The sequence below is a fragment of the Plecotus auritus genome (assembly GCF_963455305.1).
Source record: "Plecotus auritus genome assembly, chromosome: 9".
Lineage (NCBI taxonomy): Eukaryota > Metazoa > Chordata > Mammalia > Chiroptera > Vespertilionidae > Plecotus > Plecotus auritus.
In genome coordinates, this window is record NC_137783.1 from 107,861,137 (window position 1) to 107,887,372 (window position 26,236).

Genomic DNA, 26,236 nt, shown 5'->3' on the forward strand with positions numbered 1-26,236 from the left:
AATGACATCACTTCAAGCTATAATAAACAGGGAAGTGAGTTGAGGGCATCCTCTCCTGTAATATCTACTATGTCTATTTTCAGCTGGCCTGTAGAAAAGCAAGGCAGAATGATGTGGTTTTGGAATTTATTTAAAAAACAGATTTCAGCCCTGGCCTGGCAGCTCTGTTGATTAGTGTCATCCCAATACTCCAGTTGCAGATTTGATCCCTGGTCAGGGGGCATATTAGAATCAACCAATGCATAAATAAGTGGAACAACAAACTGATCTCTTCCATCCCTCCCTCCCTCTCTGTTTACACATAAATAAATAAATGTATATAATCCAATATCTCTGTTTAAATAAATAAAAATTAAAAACAGATTTCAGTTAGATGATTATTGTCTAGCTTCAGTTTAAAAAGTTATAGGTATATTTACTTATTACATAAGCACAAAATAATCTAAAACTACAAAGCTTCTGACACTCCTGAAATGTGTGCTTATTTATTTTTACTTGTTAGTTTGTTAAAAGAATGGTGACAGTAGTCAAACAAATCTAGATTATAACCTTGGCTCTGCCTCTTAATAACTATGTAACCTGGGGGCAAATTACTTAATATTTGTGAGCTCATTTTCCTTCTAACGTGGATAATAAGCCCTAATTTGCAGGACTGCTGGGAGATTAGTCTGTGTAGCAATGAGCATAGTACCAGGCACATGGTGGCACTCAATAAACAATAGCTCTCTTTAGTTAGGGTCTGCTACTTTATTTCATTCTGGTTTCATTATGGGATGCTCTTAAATCATTATTTCCTCCAGCAGTTTCCTGTGTTTGCTTCCCTCAATTTAAATAACCTTCTACCTCAAAAAACTTATCATAATAATAAAGAGCTAATATGCTAATGGTTGGGACGCTGTAACGTGTAACGACCTATCACAGGAGGCTGCCTGCGCAGGCTCGGGAGACGGGGCTGAAGCGGGGAGGCTCCCAGAGGAGGCATGACCAACCCGTGCTGGGGAGGGCGAGGGTGAGAGCCCTAGTGCCTTCTCATCAGTCCTTTGCCACCCACCGCTCACACTCAGAGCGCCCCGCCACCCACCTGCCAGGGGAAGGAGCACAGCGCAGCAGCCGGGAGGCTTCCAAGCTCTCCTCTGGCGCCATGATGGGCGGAGCTGTCACGTTGCTCCAGAGATGGAAGGAGGCAGGGAGGCTCCCGGAGAAGGCGGGACCAGGCCGAGGTGACTCAAGGGACTGAGGGCAGGGCTTGAAGCGGCCAGAGAAGGCCAGAGGGGTTGGGAGCTGGGCCAGGCATGCTGGAGCTCTGTGTGGAGAGTTTCGGGTGTCAAGGCAGGGCTGCGGGTGGGTGGGCGGGGCCACGCGATTTCGTGCCCTGGGCTCCTAGTAATATATATTAGGAGGAAAATATTCAAGGACTTTTCACTCTATCTTTTCTAGAAAATAATGTCCTTTATATATGTATGTGCATAAGGCTTCCTCTTTTTTTCTCCTTATATGAGCAATGTTGAACCTGCATTACTGACTACCAAAAGCCAGGTGGGCCTGGGCATTGACTGTTCCAGGTAGATTCCCGTTAGCTACAGCTGGCTCTTGTAGGCACTTGAGTTTGCAACCTCTGTATCTGCATATTATTTATCAGAAAAGGAACACACAAAGCAGGCAAGTATTGTTAATCAATCAAATGTGTAATAATTTTTAAGAATTACCTGATGGAATACAGGCTCCTTTACCTTAAGGTAAACCTGCAAAATATTAAAACATATGTGAATGAAATGCATGATGAAGGGGAGAAGAAAACGTATTACAACAATTCTGCAAATTCCAAACCTCTCCTGCTTCCCTAGTCCTGCTATTCAGATCTGACTCCAGCCATATAAAACCAATCAGATTAAGTGGCAATGCCATAGGAGGGCTAGTCCCTACAGGTGGGTCTCTCCCATGGTAAACTACATGTTTCAAAATTGTTGTGGATGTCTCTGGTCTCTTGGCCTCTGCATCAGCATCAAGGAGGGGCAAAGATGCATGGATATTTATGACAGCTGAAGAGGTTATGCCTACAACCCTGTAGCAGATATGTTCTACAGTATAAAGAACACTAGCCTTAGAGGTAGAGACACAAATTAAATTTCAGACTGCCACTTACTTGCTACAGGCTTTGAGTAAGTGGCATCACAACCAAAAGACTAATTTTTCCTTATCTTGATAATGGGAATAATATTGGTGACAAAGAAGAAGCTAAAATACATGAAAGTGCCCTGGCCGGTGTGCATCATCCCATGCACCAAAGGGGTTGCTGGTTCAATCCCTCGTAGGGGGCATGCAAGAGGCAGCCTATCAATATCCCGCGCTCACATTGAAGTTTCTCTCTCCCTAAGAACCAATAAAATATCTTTTAAAAAGGGCATAAAAGTGACTAGCATAGTAGGTGCTCAAAAAGTGAAAACATTAAAAAAAAATCTCTGCCCCAGCCAGTTTGGCTTAGTGCATAGAGCATCAGCCTGTGGGCTGAAGGGTCCCGGGTTTGATTCTGAACAAGGGCATATGCTTTGGTTGCAGGCTTGATCCCCAGCCCTGGTCAGGACACCTGCGGGAGGCAACCAATCCATTTGTCTCTCTCACTTCAGTGTTTCTCTCTGTTCCCCACTCCCTGCCCCCTTTCTTCCACTCTGTAAAAATTAATGGAAAAATATCCTTGGGTGAGGATTAATAAAACAAATTTCTTGTGTTTCTGCTTCCCAAAACTTCTAAGTCACTTGCCCAGATGTGTTCCCAGTTACACAAACTCTAGTTTTAGGCTCCATTGTCATATGGGTGGTTAAATTCAGTGCCTATTCAAGATTTAGCTTGCACTTGCCGCATTATAGGAGTACACCTTTAAAATGACATGGTAGAGAGAATCAAAATTCAAATAGTAACCTTGAAATGACTCCCATCACTTACAAGACAAAGTCCAAATTTCAAAGTCTTCAATGATCGCACTCCTGACTTTGTTTGGCTTCACTGCTCTCCTCTTGTCTCTTTTTTATTCTAGGCTCCAGAAAGTACAGTGCTTCCCCAAATGTGCTAGTTTCTTGCTTCTGTATCTTTAAACATGGCTGCTCTCCACTTTGTTCAGAAATCCTCCCCTGCTGGCAAACACTCATCTTTCTAGATTCAGTTCCAACTATACCTCTTTCTTGAAGCCTTTTCTGATCCTTTCTCTGTTCAGCAACCACTCACCTTCCTCTGCACCCTCACAGTCCATGTACACATGGTTTTATGCCTATGGACAGTGTAATAGTCTATTAGAAATGCTTCACCACACTCTTGCCCAAGGGCCTGGCGAACTCCTACTCATCAGTTAAAACTCAGCTTAAATGCCTTCTCTATGGAGCTTTCCTTGACCCACTCTAGGAATCGTCATTGATACTCCTTCATCTCATCCTTGAATGACTAGTTTTTACCTCTGTTATTGCAGTTATTATCTTTTGAAGCACTTCTTCATTTACACGTTTGACTTCTGTATTAGAATGTACTCCTCAAGCAAAGCAACTGCTTCTCAGTCATCTTTCTATTTTCTACTGCCTGATATGATAGGTTTGTAATACAAGTTTGTTGAAATGAGTATATCTTTATACAAAATTCAATTCATTTGAGGAAAAAAGACACTTAGGTAGGCTCAGAAGTGACCAGCTATCTCAACTTATTAGGAAAAGGTTAAAAAATAGTCATATTAGGCTCAACAGAGCAGAGCGAATCTCTCTCTCTCTTTTTTTTAACAAACAGGAGACAATATATCCATCCATAAGAAGAAGTTCATTTCTCCTCATTTCTACTAAATATTAACCTTTTGATTTTTCCCCATTTTTTAAAACCAGAGTTTTAAAAAGTTGTTTCAACTTTTTGTTGAGAAATAACACTTAAATGGGAAACAAAGAAGCAGTAACTGTGAGTTTTCTCTAGAAACATTTCAGTTTGAACAGCATGAATCAAACACTGGAAGCAAAATGTGCCAAACTCTATAAAAGGCTAGTTCACGTGCTCAATCTGTTAGAAACAAAATATGACTTACTGTGGTTACTATTAAACTGAATAGAACTAAGGTAAAAAGCAGATGGTAGTTTACTGAATTCTTGGTCTTGAAACATTCAAACCTTAAAAAGAGAGAGAAAAAGAAAACTGCTTTAGAGTATATAACTAGAAAAAGAAACAGAATGCTGTTTGACCACTTACACACAATCTTCTGGGTCTAGTGATGCCCATCGTTTCTTCCCATCCATACTCTCATCTCAGAGAACTTCAACAGTCTACAGCCTCCAAGAGGTTGGGGGAACAGGAGTAGGCACCTTATTTTAACTGGACCAATGAGAGGCTCACCCCTGAAAATTTGGTGTTTGGAAGCTGGAGACCAAATCAGTCAAGTGTGGAGAGTCAAAGTATAAAGCCATAGGTAGGCATTCCAAGTCTGATGCTGACAACTGGGCAGCCAAACTGAATGCTCAATAGATGAATGAGCAGAGAAGTGGTCTGCAGGGAGGGGAAAATAAAGCAGACATAAAGACTTGAAGTCATGTTGAGAGGAAGGAATGGAGAAAAGAGGGAGGGAGAGAGAGAAGCTGTCCTTCCAGTTTAATGAGGCTCTACCTCCTGACGTTGGGTCCTACATCATTTCCTCATGTCCTTACAATAAGTAAATCTCTCGTAACTCACACTAGCTTGAGTAGGTTCCTATATCTTTCAACTAACGATCCAGGAATAACATACTATTATAGAAAATATCACTATATTATAATCATCTTTTTACTTATCTGTCTCCCAACTAGACTGTGAATTCCTTGTGAATTTCATATATCTAGTCACTGGGATAGTATCTGACAGAGGAAATATTCAGTAAGTAAGGATATATAAACAAATATATGGCCATCAGTTAAGTATCCAACCTTTGAACCCATGTTTTAATACAAACAGTAGGAGACTTCTCTCAGTTCACTAATCAATTAATTGGCTGTGGGAACTGGACCCAACTCCTATTTCCTTCTCTGTAAAGAAAGGTGGTGGTACAGATGACTTATAAGATCTCTTTTGTCTTTAAATTCTGGAACTTGATGACTTAGTAAAAAGAGCTCATCTGAAAGTATTTTTCTAGATCAGGGCAATTTCTCAGCCTAAGCTTGTTTTTTTGTAAATAAAATTTTACTGGAACATAGTCACATCCATTTGTTTACATATCTTCCATGCTGCAACAGCAAAGTTGAAGGGGTGCAACAGACTACAGGCACACAAAGCCAAAAATAGTTACTGTCTGGCCCTTTACAGAAAAAAATTTCAGAACTTTTAAAATAATATGTTTTTAAATTGTTCTGAATTTTACATATCTTTAGAAGATATTATTGAGCTAGCAATGATGACCATATTGAGAAGAATCAGCCAACCATCACATACAGGGCTCAGGGGCTCAGAGACGTGTTAAGTATTAGTGCTTGGGAACACAACATATATTTAGAAGGTAAGGTTGAAACAAGCTATAAAGCCAGGATGGGTGGAATAGGAAACTGAGATAGTTAAACAGCAGTTTGCAGCCATTTAGGAAACCTAGATCCCAAGCAGTTTGCAGCCACCTAGTAAATCCCATATTCCCTAAATCAAGGGCATTTAAGAGCAAATGGTTTGCCTTGAAACGACTCCCATCACTTTTAAGGGCATTTAAGAGCAAATGGTTTGAACTTCTCCTTCCCAACCAGAGGGTAAATAGCTTAAACCAGTGGTCGCCAACCTTTCAGACCTCACGAACCACCAGTGGTCCTCGGACCACTGATTGGTGACCACTGGCTTAAATCACCCTACTCAGGGAGACAGCAGAAATCCATTTAGTGCCATTTGCTAACCACACCCAAGGACAGATGAAATTAAGAGAATAAATCTCACTTTGGTACATCAGCATAAAGCTGATGAATATCCTACTGAGATCCCCCTAATCACCCAGCCTTTAAAATCCCTCAAAATAAAGGTCCAGCACATGCTCTTCCTCGCAGGAACATGCCCATGCCGCCCCCATCCCATTCTTTCCCCACAGGCATGCATCTCCTAAGTTGTAAGGGACCCCACAAGGCTTGCAACTAGGGCAACACTGGGCAGTGGCAGTTCATCCTGGGCAAATCCCTTGAACCTGACACCCAGGCCCCCTTTTTCTGACTTCTTAGTGAGCCAAAGCAGACCAGCCTCGGCTCATTTCCCAGACCTTTCTTGTCTCACTGTCCCCAGTTTTAGTAAATGTCCTCTAAAATTCACCTGGACTCATTTTGTGAAATTTTTCCTGCACGAAGTTAAGAACCCACACACTACTGGTTTGCCCTAGGCAGATCTGCTTAGGGCCAGGTCCCCTTTCCAGTAACAAGGTTACTAAACTTGTAGTTCAGTTTCCAACTCTGACACTTACTAACTACATGACCTTAGGTAAGTCACCTAAGCATAAATTCTGCTTTATATCTGTGGACTAACAAGGGGCTCTACAGAAAGTACCTTCCCAGATGATTTGATCATAAACTCCTAAGTGATCAGGTCATGGTGGATAGTAACGCCCCAGGCATATAACTTTTTAGTAAAGGGTTTATCTTTGCCTTAAACAAGCCCTGTCCATTGTTTCTGTGCATCTAGGTTAACACACCTTTGAAATAAGCCTAACCACCTTTAAGAAAGCACATCATCTTAACTATCCTATAATCCAGTGGTCGGCAAACTCATTAGTCAACAGAGCCAAATATCAACAGTACAACGATTGAAATTTCTTTTGAGAGCCGAAAACCGACTTCTGCGCATGGGCCACGAAGTTTCAATCGCACTGTACGTGCACACCTGCACGAGGTATTTTGTGGAAGAGCCACACTCAAGGGGCCAAAGAGCCGCATGTGGCTCGAGAGCCGCAGTTTGCCGACCACTGCCATAATCCAATCCCTGCCTTGCTTTCTCCCACCTTCCTGTAATCTTCTTTAGTTCCCTCAATTCCAAATGCATAAAATAAACTGTAAAACTGTCATTCTCTATAGCATTTGAGATCTTGCTTCCCAGCAACTGTCCTCAGTTTTGGCTCAAACTCTTATAAAAACTTTCTACAGACTTGGACGTTTCTAGGTCAACATATACTTAGACAAGTTACTAAACCTCTCTGTGCTTCACTTCATCATCTATAATATAGGGACAATACGCATTTATCTTGTACAAAATAGATAAATATTATTTTTATGGCATAATATGTAAAATCTTTACCTAAACACGTATACATTTATAACTCAAGGAAAGGCAAATTATGTAAGTTATGTGCAAATTTAAGTAATAGTCTACCTAAATTGGCTATAGGGTATTGATATCACAAAAGTTAATAAACAACATTATTGTAACTTCCCAGAGATTATACTCTACATTAAGATCACAAATATTATAATCTTTTACACTATTATAATCTCTCAGTAATATTAACTGAGTTAGTTATATAACTTAATTCGCTATGAGGCCAATATGAATTTTAAAATATATGAAATAACTAAATTTTAAACTTAAATACTTACATGCAGTACACAAATATACAACTGCTGTAAATCATTGGGAGTTCATCCAATAGCTATAAGAAACAAAGACAGATAATAGGATGTGAATACTGTAGAGTTGCAACTATTATGCAAATAAAGTAAAATTTTATGATTAAATGGTCACCTCATTATCTCATGTCTTTTATTGATTCTTTTATATATTTATTATTATCTAATTTACCCTGAGTATGTTTATTTTAGTTTATTGTTTTTGAATGAACAAGTGTATCCATCCATCTATCTGTCCTAATGTACATAGCTAAGTAGAATGCAGGACGTACTGGGCAGCTCAGATCATTTGGTATCACAAACTATAATATCATACTTGCAGGAAAGTATGATGTTCACCATCTAGAGGTCTATGGGTCCTATCAGTATTCTTTTGCATTTCTGCCCTTTTCTATAGCACTTAAGATGGATAAAATGTCCACTAATATACATAAGAAGAAGTATTAATGGTTGGGAAAGTCATTTAGTTAATCTAAGTAACCTATGCCTCTGAAAGATAATGTTATTAGCAATAATAATAATAATAGCTATTATGTATTAAATTACAAGTGAGACACTAAGCTGAGTCTTATATAGATAGGTTATTGCTAATCCTTAAACCTATCCTAAAACCAATCCTGTATGGAGAGTATTCTGAAGAGAGAAAGCATAGACGTGAAAGGACTAGCCAAGAAGTTACAGCAGTCCAGGCTAAGGAAAATTGCTACTTGGATTAAGGTAGCAGAATTGGGAATAGATGTAAGTAAACAGGCTTGAGAAATATTTAAGAAGTAAAATAAACAGGGATTTGTGATTGATTTTATACAAAGCTCACTGTGAGGGAAAAGAAACTGCCAAGGATGACTCCCCAATGTTTTGCCTAAACACTTCAGATGATGGTAGTACAGTTTACTGAAATTGTGAAAACAGAAAGTTACAAGAACAGTTTTCAACATGTTGAGTTTAAGGTACCTGTGAGACAGCCAGGTGAAAATACCAATCAGGCAACTATAAATACAAATATGTAGCTGAAAGAAAGGTCTAGACTCCAGGTGTTGGCTACTTGTTTATTTATTTTTTTTAAGAACTAAATTAAACTGAGCATATGTTAAAATAGCACGGACTTTAAAATCTGGGCGATATAAATAGAAGTCTTATTTCAAAACCATAACTAGCAAAATTATTGCTAGTAAAAGAGCACTGAGTTCCAGAGTGGGGTGGGTTGTGGATCTGAAGATGAGTCTGCAGAGGTAGGCAGGGGCCAGATCACAAAGCCTGTGGTTCAAATTTATGAGCTTGAACTATAAAAAGTGACATGCTGGGAGAGCAGGGACTATATTTTATGTATCTCATGCCCAGCACTTGTACAAAGCCTAGCAAATATTGCTCAACACATGAAAACAATTAGTTTGTTTGTAGCAAGAGTACTTCTGTTCCACTGTGACAAACAGATAGGGAAGGCAGAAACACCAATTTGGGTTGGAGATGATGGATTAAGGTAGTGGTAGAGATAGCCAGAGGTAGATATATCCAAGAGTTATTATGAAAGTTGAATCAAGGGGTTTTAGTGGTTGTAGAGGTGAGAAAGTAGAAATTAAAGATGTGTCACGGGTTTTTGGCTTGGGCTTTCGGTGTAAGATGGTTCCATTCACTAAAATAGGGAAGAAAGGAAAAAGAAAGGTAGTATTTATACCTAGAATATCTGTTGTTTACATTATAAAGTCTGAATTAGCTTACTTTATTACCTAATATTTAAGCTATTTTTGTTTTCGCATTATAAATAAAATTTTAGGTGAGTAAACATTTTTCTTTGGTTTTATTTTCTAGGATAAGTAAATTTATTTTTACTTATGAGAAATAGATGAATACATTCATTTTTTACTAGCATTTATTTTTTCTAATATAAAAATATATTATATGCTCAGTACAGAATACTTGGAAAAAGCAGAAAAAATTAAGACATTACCTTTAATTTTACCGTCCCCAAGATTATCAATAACTGTATATTTCAGTAAATGAAAACAAAAAAGAATGAGTTGAATGAGTAAATAAATGAAAAAAGTCTGGGAGAAGACTTCTAAAAACTTAAAGCCTTTATACTCCTACTGCCATAAATGTAAGACACAGTGCTAAGACAAAGAAAACAAAATAATAAAAAATAAAATTGGGTCCTAATCTTGTCTTTTTCTTTCTGTGTAACTTTAGTCAAGTCACCTCCCTGCTCTTGGACTATTTTTCATTGATAAAATTTATATATTGGACTAAAATTTAAAAATATCTTCTAATATTAAAATTTGATTATTTAAATTTGAAGGCCATGGTCATTCCTGGTTGTCCCTACCCCTTCTCTAATATTTTCCTTAATCCCACCCCCAAATGTATTGCTCTTGGCTGGTTGCCACAAGAATGTGATACATCAATGATGAAAAAGGAGTAAGTAATAGCTTAAAATGTTACCATTCACAAGGGCACACATAACTTAATAGTACTCAAAGGAATGAATCACTAACAATCTTGCCTAATAATAGACAAACATGTAAATTGACTGTACCTCCGCTATGACCACAGCCAATCAGAGTGAGTATGCAATTTAGAAGGCCAAAGATGGTGACTGCCCAGCTGCTCCAGGCGCAGAGTAGCTGGGCGGGGCAGGACGCCTGCTATGAGAGGGAGGACAGGCGGGGGTGGGGGGGGGGGCGAAGAGATCTGCAGGAGCGGAGTGCCGCAGCGAAGACAAGACTGCAGACTCCAGCCAGAGTCTGCAGCAAAGATGAAGACGGCAGTCTGCAGCGAAGATGGCAGACTCCAGCAGTCTGCAGCAAAGACGAAGACGGCAGTCTGCAGCAAAGATGAAGACAGCAGACTTCAGCTGGAGTCTGCAGTGAAGCAGTGAAGATGAAGATGGCAGACTCCAGCCTGAGTCTGCAGCAAAGACTAAGAAGGCAGACTCTGGCCGGAGTGAAGGCCTGGGTCCCGGGTGCCAGAGGAAAACCGGTGCTGGAAGCCAAGGGAAGGAAGGCCTATTGCACGAATCTCTTCATGCAATGGGCTTCAGATGTTCTGACTGGCTGAAGAAAAAGGAAGGAAACTAGTATTTGTTAAACTTATTTACCAGATCTTATATTGGCACTTTCACATATGCCAGTCAATTCATCCTCATAATACTCTTACAGGTAGTATTAGACCTATTAGATAGATGAGAAAATTAAGGCTCAGCAAGATTAAGTGGCATATTATGCTCAAATAGCCAGTAAAGGGGTAGAATCAGAACTGGAACCCAAGTAGCCACCTAGGAATAATAAATCTAAAGAAAATACTATTCAAGCTCTAAATCATTCTTAAGACAGAACTGTCAATATTTGCTTGAGCTCACTTTAGGCAGAGCTGGGCCTCCCATATCTCTATAGCTACACCAAGCTAAATTCAGGCTGGCAGAATAGTTTACTGATCACCAGAGTCAGGTAAGTGGCAACACAACATTTCTTACTTTATTTCAGTGATTGTGTATAACAAATGATGACCTAAGGTAGCTGAGTCAAATTTATCCTGAAAGGAGACCACACAGGGAGCCAGCAAGAAACATTCAAGATTACTTAATGTTTAGATTAAAGAGATGAAGAAGTCCTTCAATATTGATGATTCTTCCCTCCTCCTCAATCACTGGAAAAATGGTTTATGTGATCTCTGTCCAGTTAGACAAGCATGTAAAACCACAACTTTGTAGTCCAAAAGGTGAAGAAAATAAGAAATTTGTGTAATTTGTCAATGAAGTTGATAAAGTAGTATTAGTAACAATATAGCATAGAATCAAAGGTCTCAGGATCAAAGGCCAGCTTGTCTATCCAAATGCTTTGTTACCCTGCTAATAACCTTGCCAATAATTAAGTTTATATGCAAATCAAAGTGTGTCTCACCTCTGCTCAAAATCCATTAATGGTTCACAGGGATAAAGTCCAGGAGGCTTAGATCTGTCCTCTGGTTAGTTTCCCAAACCACATCTCCTGCCATATATTTCAATGCCTGCCCAAGAGCAGGTACTCAACAATTTAACAAATGTTAGCTGTTATTACTGGTAGCACTATCACCATCCTCACCACATACTCTTATTCCATTACAACCATAAAGTACTACTTGAAGTGCCCTGAGATGCCAGCCATACTTTCACATCCCTACGGGTTCTAGTTGGCTTGGTAAATTCCTATTCATCTTTGACAATGCAATTCAAACATGTGTCTGAGTCATCCTTGTGAAACCCAATCTCTAATCTTTCTACCTTAAATAATTAATTTCTCTTTCTATTTCCATAGGGCCCTATATGTACCTTTATCACTTCATTCACTAGCATATTATCTTTATTCCTAGACCCTAGACTCCTTGAGGAAAAAAACAGTATCTTTACCTATGCATACCTGTTTCCCAGGTACCAAATAAAGAATTTTGAACTAATAAAAGTGTTTGTCCGGCTTATGTTAGGGCCCCTCTGAGGACAGAGGACTCAAGATCTCAAAGGTAGTTTTTGCCATCTACTGGCTCAGACAATTCTTCCCTATGCTGAGCAAAATGTCTCTTTATCTTTAATATCCCTAGGACCACACAGAATAAGCCTAATACTCTTCAAAATGTCAACCCTTAAACACTGATTCAAAAAACATTTATTTAGTGCTTTGTGGCAGCCCCATGATATAATCTGGAATGCACCAAGGTCAACCAGAGAGAGTCCCTGCTCTTAGGTAACTCACATTCTGATAGAGAAATCAGATGCATAAATATATTTATAAAATATTGATAACAGCAGTAATAGAGAATTGCAGAGTGTAATGGAAGAACATATGAAGGGTGCCTATCCTGCTCTGGGGTCATGGATGGCTTCCTGGAGGGGCTGCCACCTTGCCTAGACTTTAAAGAACAAACAGGAATTGTCCATGGGAGAGAGGGAAATATAACAGGCCCAGACATGAACAAATGCATAGAATAGAGAGTATGGTGTTTAGAGCTGAGTGTGGGTCACTGAGCATGTCTTCTCTTCTTCCAACGAAATATAGTCATGCAACATATAATGATATTTCATTCAATCATGGAACTCATATACGACAGTGGTCCCATAAGATTATAATAAAAGATTAAAAATTCCTATCACCTAGTGATATTGTAGCCAACGTAATGTCTTAGTGCATACATTACTCACATGTTCGTGATGATGTTGATGTAAACAAACCTATTGTACTGCCAGTAGTATAAAAGTTTAGCACATACAATTTCAGTAGTAGGCAATACCATCTAGGTTTGTATACTAGTAAGTACACTCTGTGATGCTTGCACACCAATGAAATTGCCTAGTGACACATTTCTTAGACCGTATTCCGATGTTAAGCAGCACATGATTGTATTCCCAGTTCCTTCCCCTCAGGTTTTTAGTTCTTTCACCATTCTGGTGCCTTTCATTTGAACACATGCTAGGTTAGTCCTCAGAATTGAATGCAATATCTTGTCACAATCTGATCAACACAAGTAGGGGAGCCTATCCTTCCCCTCACTCAAATGCCTAGTCTTGTCTGACATCTTAACACATTCATCCAGTTGTTTCTCCATATATATATATATATATATATATATATATATGTATGTATGTATATATATATATATATATATATATATATATGAAATAAATAGGTAAAATGGGCTTCAGAAAAATTGAAAACTTTTTTGCTTCAAAGAATACTATTAAGAAAATGAAAAAAAAAACCCCAACAGAATGGAATATTTGATAAGGGTCTAGTACAGGGGTGGGCAAACTTTTTGACTCGAGGGCCACAATGGGTTCTTAAACTGGACCGGAGGGCCGGAACAAAAGCATGGATGGAGTGTTTGTGTGAACTAATATAAATTCAAAGTAAAGGAGCGGAGGGGAGAGCAAGAGAACCCTCCGCTCTTTCGGCTCCGCAGGCCGGATAGAACAGCCGAACGGGCCGGATCCGGCCCGCGGGCCGTAGTTTGCCCACGGCTGGTCTAGTATCAAGAACAGATAAAGAACTCTTACAATTCAATGAAAATAAGCAAATAACCCTATTAAAAAATGAGCAAAGGGAGAGAGAAACCAAGATGGCGGCATAGGTAAGCACCTAAACTGCTGCCCCGCACAACAATTTCAAAACTACAACTAAAAGACAGAACGGACACCATCCAGAACCACAGGAAAGCTGGCTGAGTGGAAATTCTACAACTAGAAGGAAATAGGAAAGCTCACGGAGAAGGAATGGCAAAAGGCTGAGGTACGGAGACATGCGCACGCAGAGAGGAAGGGCGGCGAAGTGGCTGGCTGGCTTTCTCTGGCGGGAGGGGGAAGGAAGCCCCCAACTGCACTAAACCCCAGTTCCGACTGCACTGAACCTCAGTTCCAGGAGAAACCCTGTGGACCCAGGCTCATACAGGGGGAGTCTGGACTGTCAGGTAGAGAGAAAGGCACAGGGAGACTCGGAGACTTGGAGACTCAGGGGAGCCACGGCAGCAGGGGTCTGGAGGCGCGAGTGCGCACAAAGACTGACTGTGGAGGTTACCACAGGTTATCCCTAGAGGAAGGGAGTCGGAAGCTCCTGACTGCACTGAACCCCCGTTCCGACTGCACTGAACCGCAGTTCCAGGAGAGCCCCTGGGGACCCACGCTCTTACAGGGGAAATCTGGACTGTAAGGCAGAAACTCGGGAACTGCGGAAGGCAGAGGTCTGGAGACTTGCACGCAAGGGCAGGGCTGACGGGAAGCCAAGACTGTCTGCTCCGCCCTGAGACTCCACCCCTTCCAAGCTGAGGACAGAGGCTTTTGCAATCTGGCAAGGCTAATCCTATAAGGCTGTCTCCAGCACCGAAAATCTCCCAGTGTAGACACAGCTGATCCTCACAGCCAACTGGACTGCAGGTCAATTCCTAACAGTGATACCAACAACAATCAAGACTTAACTACAACAAGGCTGTACACACAGTCCACAAAGGGGTGCACCAAGAGTGTCTACCTCAGGTTAACTGGGTAGGCCGACCCACTGGGCCATATAGGAAACCTAGCACACAAAGCTACCCTACCAACTCAGGGAAGCAGTGAAAAATGGGGAGACGAAGAAACAGATCACAAACGAAAGAAATGGAGGAAAACAAATGACTGGATATAGAATTCAAAACCACGGTTATAAGGCTTTTCAAGAATATCCTAGAAAAGGCCGATAAATATAACGAGACCCTCGAAGATATGAAAAAGGACCAACTAGAAATTAAACATACACTGACTGAAATAAAAAATATTACACAGAAACCCAACAGCAGACTAGAGGAACGCAAGAATCAAGTCAAAGATTTGAAATACAAAGAAGCAAAAAACACTCAACTGGAAAAGCAAAAAGAAAAAAGAATCCAAAAAGTTGAAGATAGTGTAAGAAGCCTCTGGGACAACTTCAAGCGTACCAACATCAGAATTATGGGGGTGCCAGAAGAAGAGAGAGAGCAAGATACTGAAAACCTATTTGAAGAAATAATGACCGAAAAATTCCCCCACCTGGTGAAAGAAATAGACTTACAAGTCCAGGAAGCACGCAGAACCCCAAACAAAAGGAATCCAAAGAGGACCACACCAAGACACATCATAATTAAAATGCCAAGAGCAAAAGACAAAGAGAGAATATTAAAAGCAGCAAGAGAAAAACAGCTAATTACCTACAAGAGAGCACCCATACGATTGTCAGCTGACTTCTCAACAGAAACTATGCAGGCCAGACAGGAGTGGCAAGAAATATTCAAAGTGATGAATAGCAAGAACCTACAACCAAGACTACTCTACCCAGCAAAGCTATCATTCAGAATTGAAGGTCAGATAAAGAGCTTCACAGATAAGAAAAAGCTAAAGGAGTTCATCACCACCAAACCAGTATTATATGAAATGCTGAAAGGTGTTCTTTAAGAAGAGGAAGAAGTAAAAAGTAAAGAGAAAAATTATGAACAACAAATACATATCTATCAACAAGTGAACCTAAAAATCACGTGAATTAAAAATCTGAGGAACAGAATAATGTGGTGAATATAATAGAATCAGGGGCATAGAAAGGGAGTGGACTGATAATTCTCAGGGGGAAAGAGGTATGAGGGGTGCAGGAAGAGACTGGACAAAAATCATACACCTATGGATGAGGACATTATAGGGGGAGGTAAGGGCAAAGGGTGGGGTGGGAACCGGGTGGAGGGGAGCTATGGGGGGAAAAAGGATAAACAATTGTAATAATCTGAACAATAAAGATTTATTAAATTTAAAAAAAAGAACAAGATAAAGTAAAAAAAAAATGAGCAAAGGATCTGAGTAGATATTCTCTTAAGAAGATATATGGATAATCAATAAGCCCATGAAAAGATGCTCAAAATCATTAGTCATTAGGGAAATGCAAACCAAAACCACAGTGAGATACCACTTCACACCCATGAATGGATATAATCAAAAGGATGGGCAATAGCAAGGATATGAAGAAATGGCTGGTGGGAATGTAAAAAGGTGCGGCCACTTTGTAAAACAATCTGGCAGCTCCTCAAAAGGTTAAGCATAGGGTTACCAGTGACCCAGCAATTCTACTGCTAAGTATATACGCAGGAGAATTAAAAACATATATCCATAAAAACCTGTACATGAATGTTCATAGCAACATTATGCATGAAACCCCAAAAATGGAAATAACACAAATACCCATTAATTGATAAATAGATAAGCAAAATGTGGTATATCCAGATAATGGAATATTATTTGGCCTATCTAAAAGAAGATAGACACAAAAGGTTACCTATTGTATAATTCATTGTGATGAAATATTCAGCACAGGCAAATCCGTGGTTGTCAGGGGCTATGTGGAGGGAGTAGTATGGAGTGACTGCTAATAGGTTTTTCTTTGGGGTGATGAAAATGTCCTCAAATTAGATTCTGTTTGAATGTCTAACTTTTATAGATCCTTTCCAAGCTATACCATCTTACCATAAATAGTTTATACTTTATTAAAAATAGTTTTAATATTATATCATGTTTTCCCAGCTAGAAAGTGTTACGAAATGTTTTCTATGCTTGATTAGGTCAGACCAGTGTATCATAATCTGTAAATTCTCCAAGTCAAGCATGGCATATATAGCACACATGACACTTTCTTATAAATATGTGTTATACATTTAATGCAGCTATAATTAATAATTTGTAGACTATTGTATGTACAGATCCTTCTAGAATTAACACTCTCCAATACAGTAGCCATAGCTTTATTTTATGTGGATACTGAGCACTTAAAAGAAACCTAATCTAAGTGAAGATCTACTGCAAGCATGAAATATATATTTGATTTCAGGATGTGAAGCATTTCATTATGACATTTTAATATTAATTACAGGTTGAAGTAATACTTTGGAGATATTGGGTTAAATAAAATATATTAAAATTAATTTCATTTCTTTTTAAACTAGTGGTCCGGTGCACGAAATTCGTGCACGGGGTGGGGGAGTGTCCTTCAGCCCGGCCTGCACCCTCTCCAATCTGGGACCCCTTGGAGGATGTCCGACTGCCAGGGGATGTCCCTGTGGGATCAGGCCTAAACCAGCAGTCAGACATCCCTCTTGCAATCCAGGTCCGCTGACTCCTAACCGCTCACCTGCCTGCCTGCCTGATCGCCCCTAACCACTCTACCTGCCAGCCTGCTCACCCCCAACTGCCCCCCCCACCACTGTACTGCTTGCCTCCAAATGCCCTCCCCTGCCAGCCTCATGGCCCCCAACTGCCCTCCCTGGCCGGCCTCATGGCCCCCAACTGCCCTCCCCATCTCGCCTCATGGTCCCCAACTGCCCTCCCCATCTCGCCTCATGGCCCCCAACTGCCCTCCCCGGCCGGCCTCCTGGTCCCCAACTTCCCTCCCTGGCCAGAGGCCCTCCGCAGCTGGGCGCAGAATGCTTGCCTCATCACCAGGGCGACGACGCAAGCATTCCCTCCCCACAGGCTGTTCCATGCCCGCTGCCCAGAGGCCCTCCACGGCCGGGTGGAATGCTTGTCTTGTCACCGTGGCGATGAAGCAAGCATTCCACCAGGCCGTTCACGCTGCCCACTCTCAGCGGCCGCCGCCCTGGGATTGGGGTACTCCAGCGGGGCTGAGAGGACTGGGCGCCGCCATCTTGTGGCTATGGGCACCGCCATCTTTGTGATGGAGTGATGATTAATTTGCATATTACCCTTTTATTAGATAGGATGTGATTTTTATTGATGTGCCCCCTCAAATTTTTTAAATTATATATGTAGCTCACATTATATTTCTACTGGACAGTGCTGTTCTAGAACTTTTGGGGTTAGTGGTGGAGAAGAGAGGTGTCAAAAGATTGAGGACTAGATATATGGCTTCCTTAGAGCAAGGGCAGTAAATAAAAATCCTTGCATAGCTCTAAAACCTTGCTAGTGAGAGGGACCAGACCATTCAAATGAACTCTGTAAGAGAGAGACATGAGGAAATGCAGGCATCTAAGAATAAAACTATATTATTTTGATGAACTGATTATGTCTTTTTAAGATGTCTCCATGGGACTCTACTCTAAAATTGTACATACCTACACAGAGGTGGTTAAAAAGTTATAATCTTCACTTGTCATGGACAACTTATTTGCTTGCCTCTTTACTTCACTTAGTGCATCTGGATACTTTGGCCTTAAGTAAAATCTCCAGAGATTACTAATCTCTATTCCCACCCCCTCCCAAGTCTCTTGTTTCAACTATCTTTTAGTAACATGCTCTTTTCTCAAATTGGAAGTGTTTCTGGATTAGAAGAAACAAGCATTTAGTCAATTTTGTCATTACTGACCTGCATTTCATATTTCAGAGTCATGTGGAAGCACCAGGATCCCATTCCTACCACTGAAAATAAAACAAACAAACAAAACAATTATCATTACATTCTTTGGAAGTGGCCATAGTGACTTAAGAAGGCAATAAGACATTTCAAAGCACTGAGTGTGTGTTTTTAAAAATATATTTCTATTGATTTCAGAGAGGGAGGGAGAGGGAGAAAGAGATAGAAACATCAATGATGAGAGAGAATCATTTATCAGCTGCCTTCCGCACACCTGCTACTGGGGATCAATCCCGCAACCTAGGCCTGGTCCTGACCAGGAATCAGAATGGAATCGTGACCTCCTGGTTCATAGGTCAATGCTCAACCACTGAGCCACACTGGCTGGGCTCAAGGCACTGAGTTTTAAGAAGAGCAAAGTTTATGAAATCTTGTGGCAGGACATAGCAGACTCTGCATAAGATCTATAATTAATAAAATTTTGGTATAGGAAAAAAATACAGTCAATTCCCTCCAGTAAACAATTTACAAATGTAATCAACATTCTCTGTTCTATCTGTAAAATATATTAAATATATACTCTTTAGTACTTCCTTGCACATCTGATCCAAATAGCTGAAATGTATGCTTACTAAAAGCCAGTCAATTATGTTTATTCCCAAACCTGTAAATGCCACTGTATTTAGTTATCAAAACTATGACTGCCAAAAGAGAGCTGCTGTTTCTACAAAAACTATTTTAAATGCTTAAAATATACTCAATAAAATTGAGTTGCTAATAAAAATTGCTGTTGAATTAGGTGTGGGTAAGGTATCTGTTACAGATTGGAAAAATAATAAAAATCTAAAGATTCTGTATTCATTTCTCAAAGTTCTTTCCAAGTGCCTCTATTTTAAGTAAACTGCTTTCATTTTAGAGTTTTAAAATTTGTTGTTTTTTAATCCAAGAAAGAATAAGTAGAGCTATAATTACAATCCCATATTCAAAAGTCATACCCTATATAAAATAATTGTCAAAGATTATACAACTATGCTTTAATTAAAATAAACATTTAGGATATCCTATCTAATAAAAGAGTAATATGCAGATTGACCATCACTCCAACACACAAGATGGCTGCCCCCATGTGGTCAAAGATCCTGCCCCCATGTGGACACAAGATGGCCACCACAAGATGGCCAGCAGGGGAGGGCAGTTGGGAGGGACCAGGCCTGCAAGGGAGGGCAGTTGGGAGCAATCAAGCCTGCAGGGGAGGGCAGTGAGGGGTGACCAGGCCAGCAGAGGAGAGAAGTTGGGGGTGACTGGGTCTGCAGGGAAGGGCAGTTGGGGGGGACCCAGGCCTGCAGGGGAGAGCAGTTGGAGGGTACCAGGCCTGCAGGGGAGGGCAGTTAGGGGTGACCAGGCCTGCAGGGGAGGGCAGTTAGGGGCAAACAGGCTGGCAGGGGAGCAGTTAGGCATCAATGAGGCTGGCAGGGGAGTGGTTAGGGGGTGATCAGGCTGGCAGGCAGAAGCGGTTAGGGGCAATCAGTAAGGCAAGCAGGCGAGCAGTTGGGAGCCAGCAGTCCTGGATTGTGAGAGGGATGTCCGACTGCCCGTTAAACGGGCAGTCGGACATCCCTTGAGGGGTCCCAGATTGGAGAGGGTGCAGGCTGGGCTGAGGGACACCCCCCCTCCCCGAGCATGAATTTCGTGCACCGGGCCTCTAGTGTGTGTGTGTGTGTGTGTGTGTGTGTGTGTGTGTGTGTGTGTATACTTTTAAAATAATTATATGATTTGACTTTTTAAAAATCAACCAAACAAATATCAGCTCCTATCACATCTGATAATTGGGCTTTAGTGTGATTCATTACATTCAGTTCAACAAGCATTTACTGAGCACCTCCTATTTGCCAAAGTCAGTTACAGATGTTGAGGTAGAAAGATAAAATCCAGTCCTTGGCCTTAATAAGGCATATAGTCTAACGGAGGGCACAAGCTGATAAACAGAAGATGCCAGTACACAGAGCTATGATAAGAAGATAGCATAGAGTACCATGGGAACACAGAAGAGGGGCACTTATGAAGGAAGTCAGAGAATGCAAGAATGATTCCAGAGGAGTTCATCTTAAGGATGTATAGGAGTTAGCCCAACAGACATGGTAAATGGGGGTGTCACCATATAATTTGCACAAAGCCACTTGAGAAAAATTTCAAACTTTTTGTTACTCTTGCTTTTTAAAAACAACACACTATATACATGATTACATTATTTTTTACTGCTCAAAATGAGATAAGTAAAAAAGTTATTGCACTTGTTTTACTAAAGAAATAAGGAAGCAGGATGGTTGGTGTCTTTTTTCAAAAGGAGAAATTAGAAGATGCAAAGATAGATAAATTAATGTAAGGGGGAAAAATAAACCCTGTGTGTTATTTAAAGTCGCACAATATACTCATGAAGTAAAAAAATAAAAATGAAGTGGGATGACCATTCATCCTAAAAGGGAGACTGGCCACTTAATCATGCTTCACTCAAGGAACATTTGTATCCAAACCCTCTGAAATGTTCTCTTGGTACTGTTTATACATAGAACACTAAAAATCTGATTTTTAAAGATCCCTTTATGATTTATATCTTTTCAACAACCTATTTAGAATGCAAAGAAATGTAATAGAACAGCATCCTTGACTCCACACAATCTATATACATAAAAGCCTAATATGCAGATTGTCCCCTCGGGAGTTCAACCAGGAGACCAGGAGTTCGATCACTCACTATGACGTGCACTGACCACCAGGGGGCGGCACGAACGAAGGGAGGCCTCATCTGGCAGCCGGAAGGAAGACCCTGATCGCTGGCCAGGCCTAGGGACCCAACCTGTGCATGAATTTCGTGCACTGGGCCTTTAGTATTTTATATTTTGCCACTTTAAAGCAAAGCACCTGTCGCATCTTTTTTAAAATGGATTTTTAGAGAGAGAGAAAAAAATCATGAATTTGTTTCACTTATTTATGCATTCATTGGTTGATTCTTGTATGTGCCCTGACTGGGGATCAAACCCACAACCTTGGCATATGGGGACGATGCTCTAACCAACTGAGCTACCCAATCAGGGCAAAGCAAACCACCAATATTTGCTAATGTTTATCAGCTTGATGGAGATATAATTCACACACTACAAAATTAATTTATTTAAAGTGCATAGTTATATTGTTATATATATCCTATCTAATAAAAGAGTAATATGCAAATTGACCAACACTCCAACACACAAAATGGCTGCCCCCTTGTGGTCAAAGATGGCTGCCCCCAGGTGGACACAAGATGGCTGCCACAAGATGGCTTGCAGGGGAGGGCAGTTGGGAGGGACCAGGCCTGCAAGGGAGGGCAGTTGGGGGCGATCAAGCCTGCAGGGGAGGGCAGTTAGGGGTGACCAGGTTGGCAGAGGAGGAAAGTTGGGGGCGACCGGGCCTGCAGGGGAGAGCAGTTGGGGGAGGGGACCAGGCCTGCAGGGGAGAGCAGTTGGGGGGGTCCAGGCCTGCAGGGGAGGGCACTTAGGGGCAAGCAGGCTGGCAGGGGAGCAGTTAGGCATCTATCAGGCTATCAGGGGAGTGGTTAGGGGGTGATCAAGCTGGCAGGTAGAAGTGGTTAGGGGCAATCAGGAAGGCAGGCAGGCGAGCAGTTGGGAGCCAATAGTCCTGGATTGTGAGAGGGATGTCCAACTGCCCATTTAGGTCCTGGATTGTGAGAGGGATCCCAGATTGGAGAGGGTGCAGGCTGGGCTGAGGGACACCCCCCTCCGTGCACGAATTTCATGCACCGGGCCTCTAGTGTTTATATAGTTGTGCAACCACGGTCATTATCTAATTTTAGAATATTTTCATCGCCCCAAACAGAAACCTAATATCTATTAGTAGCCACTATCCATTTCTCCTGAAATCTTCCAACTCCTTAAGCTCCAGACAACCATTAATTTATTTTCTCTCTCTACAGATTTGCCTGTTCTGGACTTTTTATATAAATGGAATCACATAATTTGTAGGTTTTTCTGTTTGCTTTCTTTCACTTAGCATAATATTTCCAAGGTTCACTCATGTTACAGCATGTATCATTAACTCATTCCTTTTATGAATGAACTAGAGGCCCAGTGCACGGATTCGTGCACCAGTGGGGTCCCTTGACGTGGCCTGCGGGGATCGGGCGGAAACAGGCAGTCCAACGCCACCTGCCGCTCCTGCCTGTAGCTCCCGCTCATCCTGCCCCGCTACACCTGCCGTGGGCTTGCACCCAATCAGTCCCAATTGGGAGAGGCTCGCACCGCCATAGCAGCACACACAAGCCGTGAGCCCTGCATCTGGCACCCATTGGTTGGCTGAGCGGTGCTCCCGCTGTGGGAGCGCACTGACCACCAGGGGGTAGCTCCTTCATTGAGCATCTTCCCCCTGGTGGTCAGTGCATGTCATAGCGACTGGTCAACTGGTTGTTTGATCATTCGGTCGCTTAGGCTTTTATATATATAGATATTAGTCCATGGTATAGACATACTCCATTGTATTTATCTATTCATCAGTTTATTGACATTGTTATAAGTTGCATGTTTGTGTCCCCCCAAATTCATTTGTTGAAGCCCTAACCCCCAACATGAATAGTGTTTGGGGGTGAATCCTTTGGGAGGTAAGTAGGTTTAGATGAGGTCATGAGGGTGGGGCCCCATGATAGAATTAATATCCTTATAAGAAGAGGAAGGGACATGACCTCACTCTCTCTCCACCTGGATGCAACAAAAATAGGCCATGTTAAAAAAATATTGGCCATGTGGAGACACAGGGAGGAGGTGTTCATCTGCAAGCTAAGAAGAGGGCTCTCAACAGGAACTGAACAGACCAGCACCTTAATCTTGGACTTTCCAGCCTCCAGAACTGTGAGAAATAAATGCCTGTTATTCAAGCCACCCAGTCTATGGTATTTTGTTATGATAGCCTGAGCTGCTTCAGACAGACATTTAGGATTTTCCCACATTTTGGCTATTATGAATAATGCTATTGTGAATATTCATGTACAGATAGACCTCGTTTTCTTGTATTGCACTTTATTGCCCTCCACAGTTGCCCTACACAGACATTGTTTTTTTTTGTTTTGTTTTGTTTTGTTTTTACAAATTGAATGTTAAGACCCCCTACCAGCAAAGATTACAACTCACTAAAGGTTCAGATGATAGTTAGCATAAATCAATCTACACTAATAAAAGAGTAAGATGCAAATTGACCGTACCTTCACGATGCCCACCAGCCAATCAGGAGTGAGTATGCAAATTAACCCAACAAAGATTGTGGATTGATTTGCATATGCATGCACCAAGCAGCCGGGGGCGGGATGCTTGCGTCATCGCCATGGCAACGACGCAGGCATTCTGCACCGCCCCAGCCAGTCCAGGCCTCTGGGCAGTGTGGGAAGGTGGAAAGGCGGCTCCGGCCAGAGTGAAGGCAGTGCCGGCAGCCAGGGGAAGGAAAGCCCATTCTTGCATGAATCTTTGTACATCGGGCCTCTAGTACAAAATAATGTTAAAGGTAAACTGTAATTGGGGAAAAAAGTATACAGGAGGATGTGCATAGGTTACATGCAAATATTAATGCCTTTTTATATTAGAGACTTAAGCATCCTCAGGTTTTGGTATCTGAGGGGGCCCTGGAACCAAACCCCCATGGATACTGAAGGATACATAATGAATTTTGCATTTTAAATTATATCACTCTGGTTATAAGGCAGAGTAATGTCTATAGAAGTAGTCTCCCAACCTTGATAGCAAAAAAACATCTTAACAACTCCATAAATGTATATAAATTTATAAATTGTACACCTATAATTTATTTATAAATTGTATACCTACAGGGCCCATGGTAAGGCCCTGTATGATCTGGCCCCTTCCTAAATCTCTTCAACCTCATATTCTGTCACTTTCCCCCTTAACTGCTAAAGAATATTAGGGGAAAGTCAGAAAGTAAACAGATAATTAGGATATAGTGTATTAAGTGCAGCAATAGAGATACAGTAGAGATACGGGTTACGTCGGAGACCCGTTCCTATGGTGTGACATAATGCGATTTTCGCCGTAAGTCAGAACCCACCTACATAAGCACCTACGTCACTCACATGGAGCACATACACAGCAGTAATGAAGTGAAACAGTAAAAAAAAATTAAAAGAAAAATAACAATTCCTGACCTTTACTTGTGGTAAATAAATAATAAAAAACATAAAGCACATATGTACATACGTCGAAATGATGGAACTTTTTTTTTTATTAATAAATGGGAGATAGCGATGTAACCACAAAATGACGTACGTCGAATCCGATGTAACCCGAGGACTGCCTGTATATGTATTGACTGGGAATACAGAAAAGGGTCATCTAATTCTATCAGGGAGTTGAAGAAGGTTTAAAGGAAGGCTTTCTAGAGGAAATAACACTTAAACTGAGTCCTGAATGACAGACATGGTGAACTTACTAGACAAGACGCTAAAGGCAGAGATGTAAACATATGTATGACACTAAAAACGGCAAATAGTTTGACATAGCTAAAGTGTAATGTATATGTGGGAGAGTTGTTGAAGATGAGGCTGATAAGGCAGAGAATCCAGATTAGGACTAACCTGCCAAGAAATATAGATTTCCAAATAGGTTATTTCATTTAAAAAATGGTTGAATTGAAAGAGGCATGCCTGGCTGGAGAAAATTGGTAAAAACCAATTTTCACCACTGACAGGCTACAATTTATCAACAGGTGCATATTTTCTGAAATGTTATCCATATTGGCACAAATTAAAAAAATTCAGAAACGGGGAAGTTGAGTTATTTAAGCCAAAGGAACAAATGTAAAATATGTGAAAACAAACAACATTCATTGATCCTTAAATTATACAAATTAGAAATTCTGGAGATACTTAAAAAAGGAATCTAAGTATTTTTCTCTTCTTTCTCTTGCATGCAAACTGATGGATTCAGTCACATGGAGAACAAAACACTTCATTAATATAAGGGTGACTGTTAGCCAACATTTCACAATGATGTTTCCCTTAAAAACATGGAGGCATCAAAGTTAAAATAAAATTCACATTTGTAGGAATTATCCAGCACATTCCAAAAAACAAATAATAGGAGCAGGTGGCCATGGCTGAAGTGAAAACTGAGGCAGTCAAAATAGTAACGGAATTGGAAGAGGTCAATGTCCCATCTGCATCTTCTAATTAAACATTCATATTCACAGCACTTGATTGCAGTTTTAAGAGTCTCTCAAGCATATAATAGAATTTCACTGAGTTGGAACCTATTGATTCAAATATTTTGGCATGTTATCAGTCAAAGTTTTCAAGGTTACAATAAAATAAAGATATGTTCTGATTTTGACTAACCACACTGTGGAGAGTGTACAAAGGTTTTAGAATGAGACCTTAAATAGAATCCCAAGCCTATCACTTATTACTTATCAACTTGAGCAAGTTGCTTAAATCTCTCTGAGACTCAGTTACCTCAGCTATAAAATAAGAATAACAACGTTTATCATGAAAGGTTACTTGAGGATTACCTAGCATGTACCTGGTATACAATAGGTATCAACAAATTTTATTTTCTAGTCCCTAACTCAAGCTATGAAAAAATTCATGTACATAGAGAACAGAATCATTAGATTTTGAGAGTAGGTTAGCTTATTTGAAGTATACTCATTTTCCCCTTGACAAGAGGCATAATGTTCTTAAGATAATTTCAGATGACTTTTAGTCTGGCAGTGACAGACTATAGATATGATCACCTAAACTTAAGGCATGTCCAAGCAAATGACTTTGGGGAAATGACTTTCTGTTTCTGACATTTCTACTTC

At 40.8% G+C, this 26,236-nt stretch overlaps 1 protein-coding gene across 2 annotated transcripts in view; it reads right to left on the bottom strand.

Annotated features, from left to right (window-relative positions):
• ACER3 (alkaline ceramidase 3) overlaps positions 1-26,236 on the bottom strand; it is a 135,714-nt gene that overhangs the window by 54,917 nt on the left and 54,561 nt on the right. For both annotated transcript variants that reach the window (XM_080641914.1, XM_080641913.1), the window contains exons 3-6: positions 18,395-18,447; positions 7,542-7,594; positions 4,052-4,133; positions 1,707-1,742 (exon numbers count right to left, since the gene is read on the bottom strand). In XM_080641914.1, coding sequence (XP_080498040.1) covers positions 1,707-1,742; positions 4,052-4,133; positions 7,542-7,594; positions 18,395-18,447 — 224 coding nt within the window. The remainder of the gene's footprint in view (positions 1-1,706; positions 1,743-4,051; positions 4,134-7,541; positions 7,595-18,394; positions 18,448-26,236) is intronic.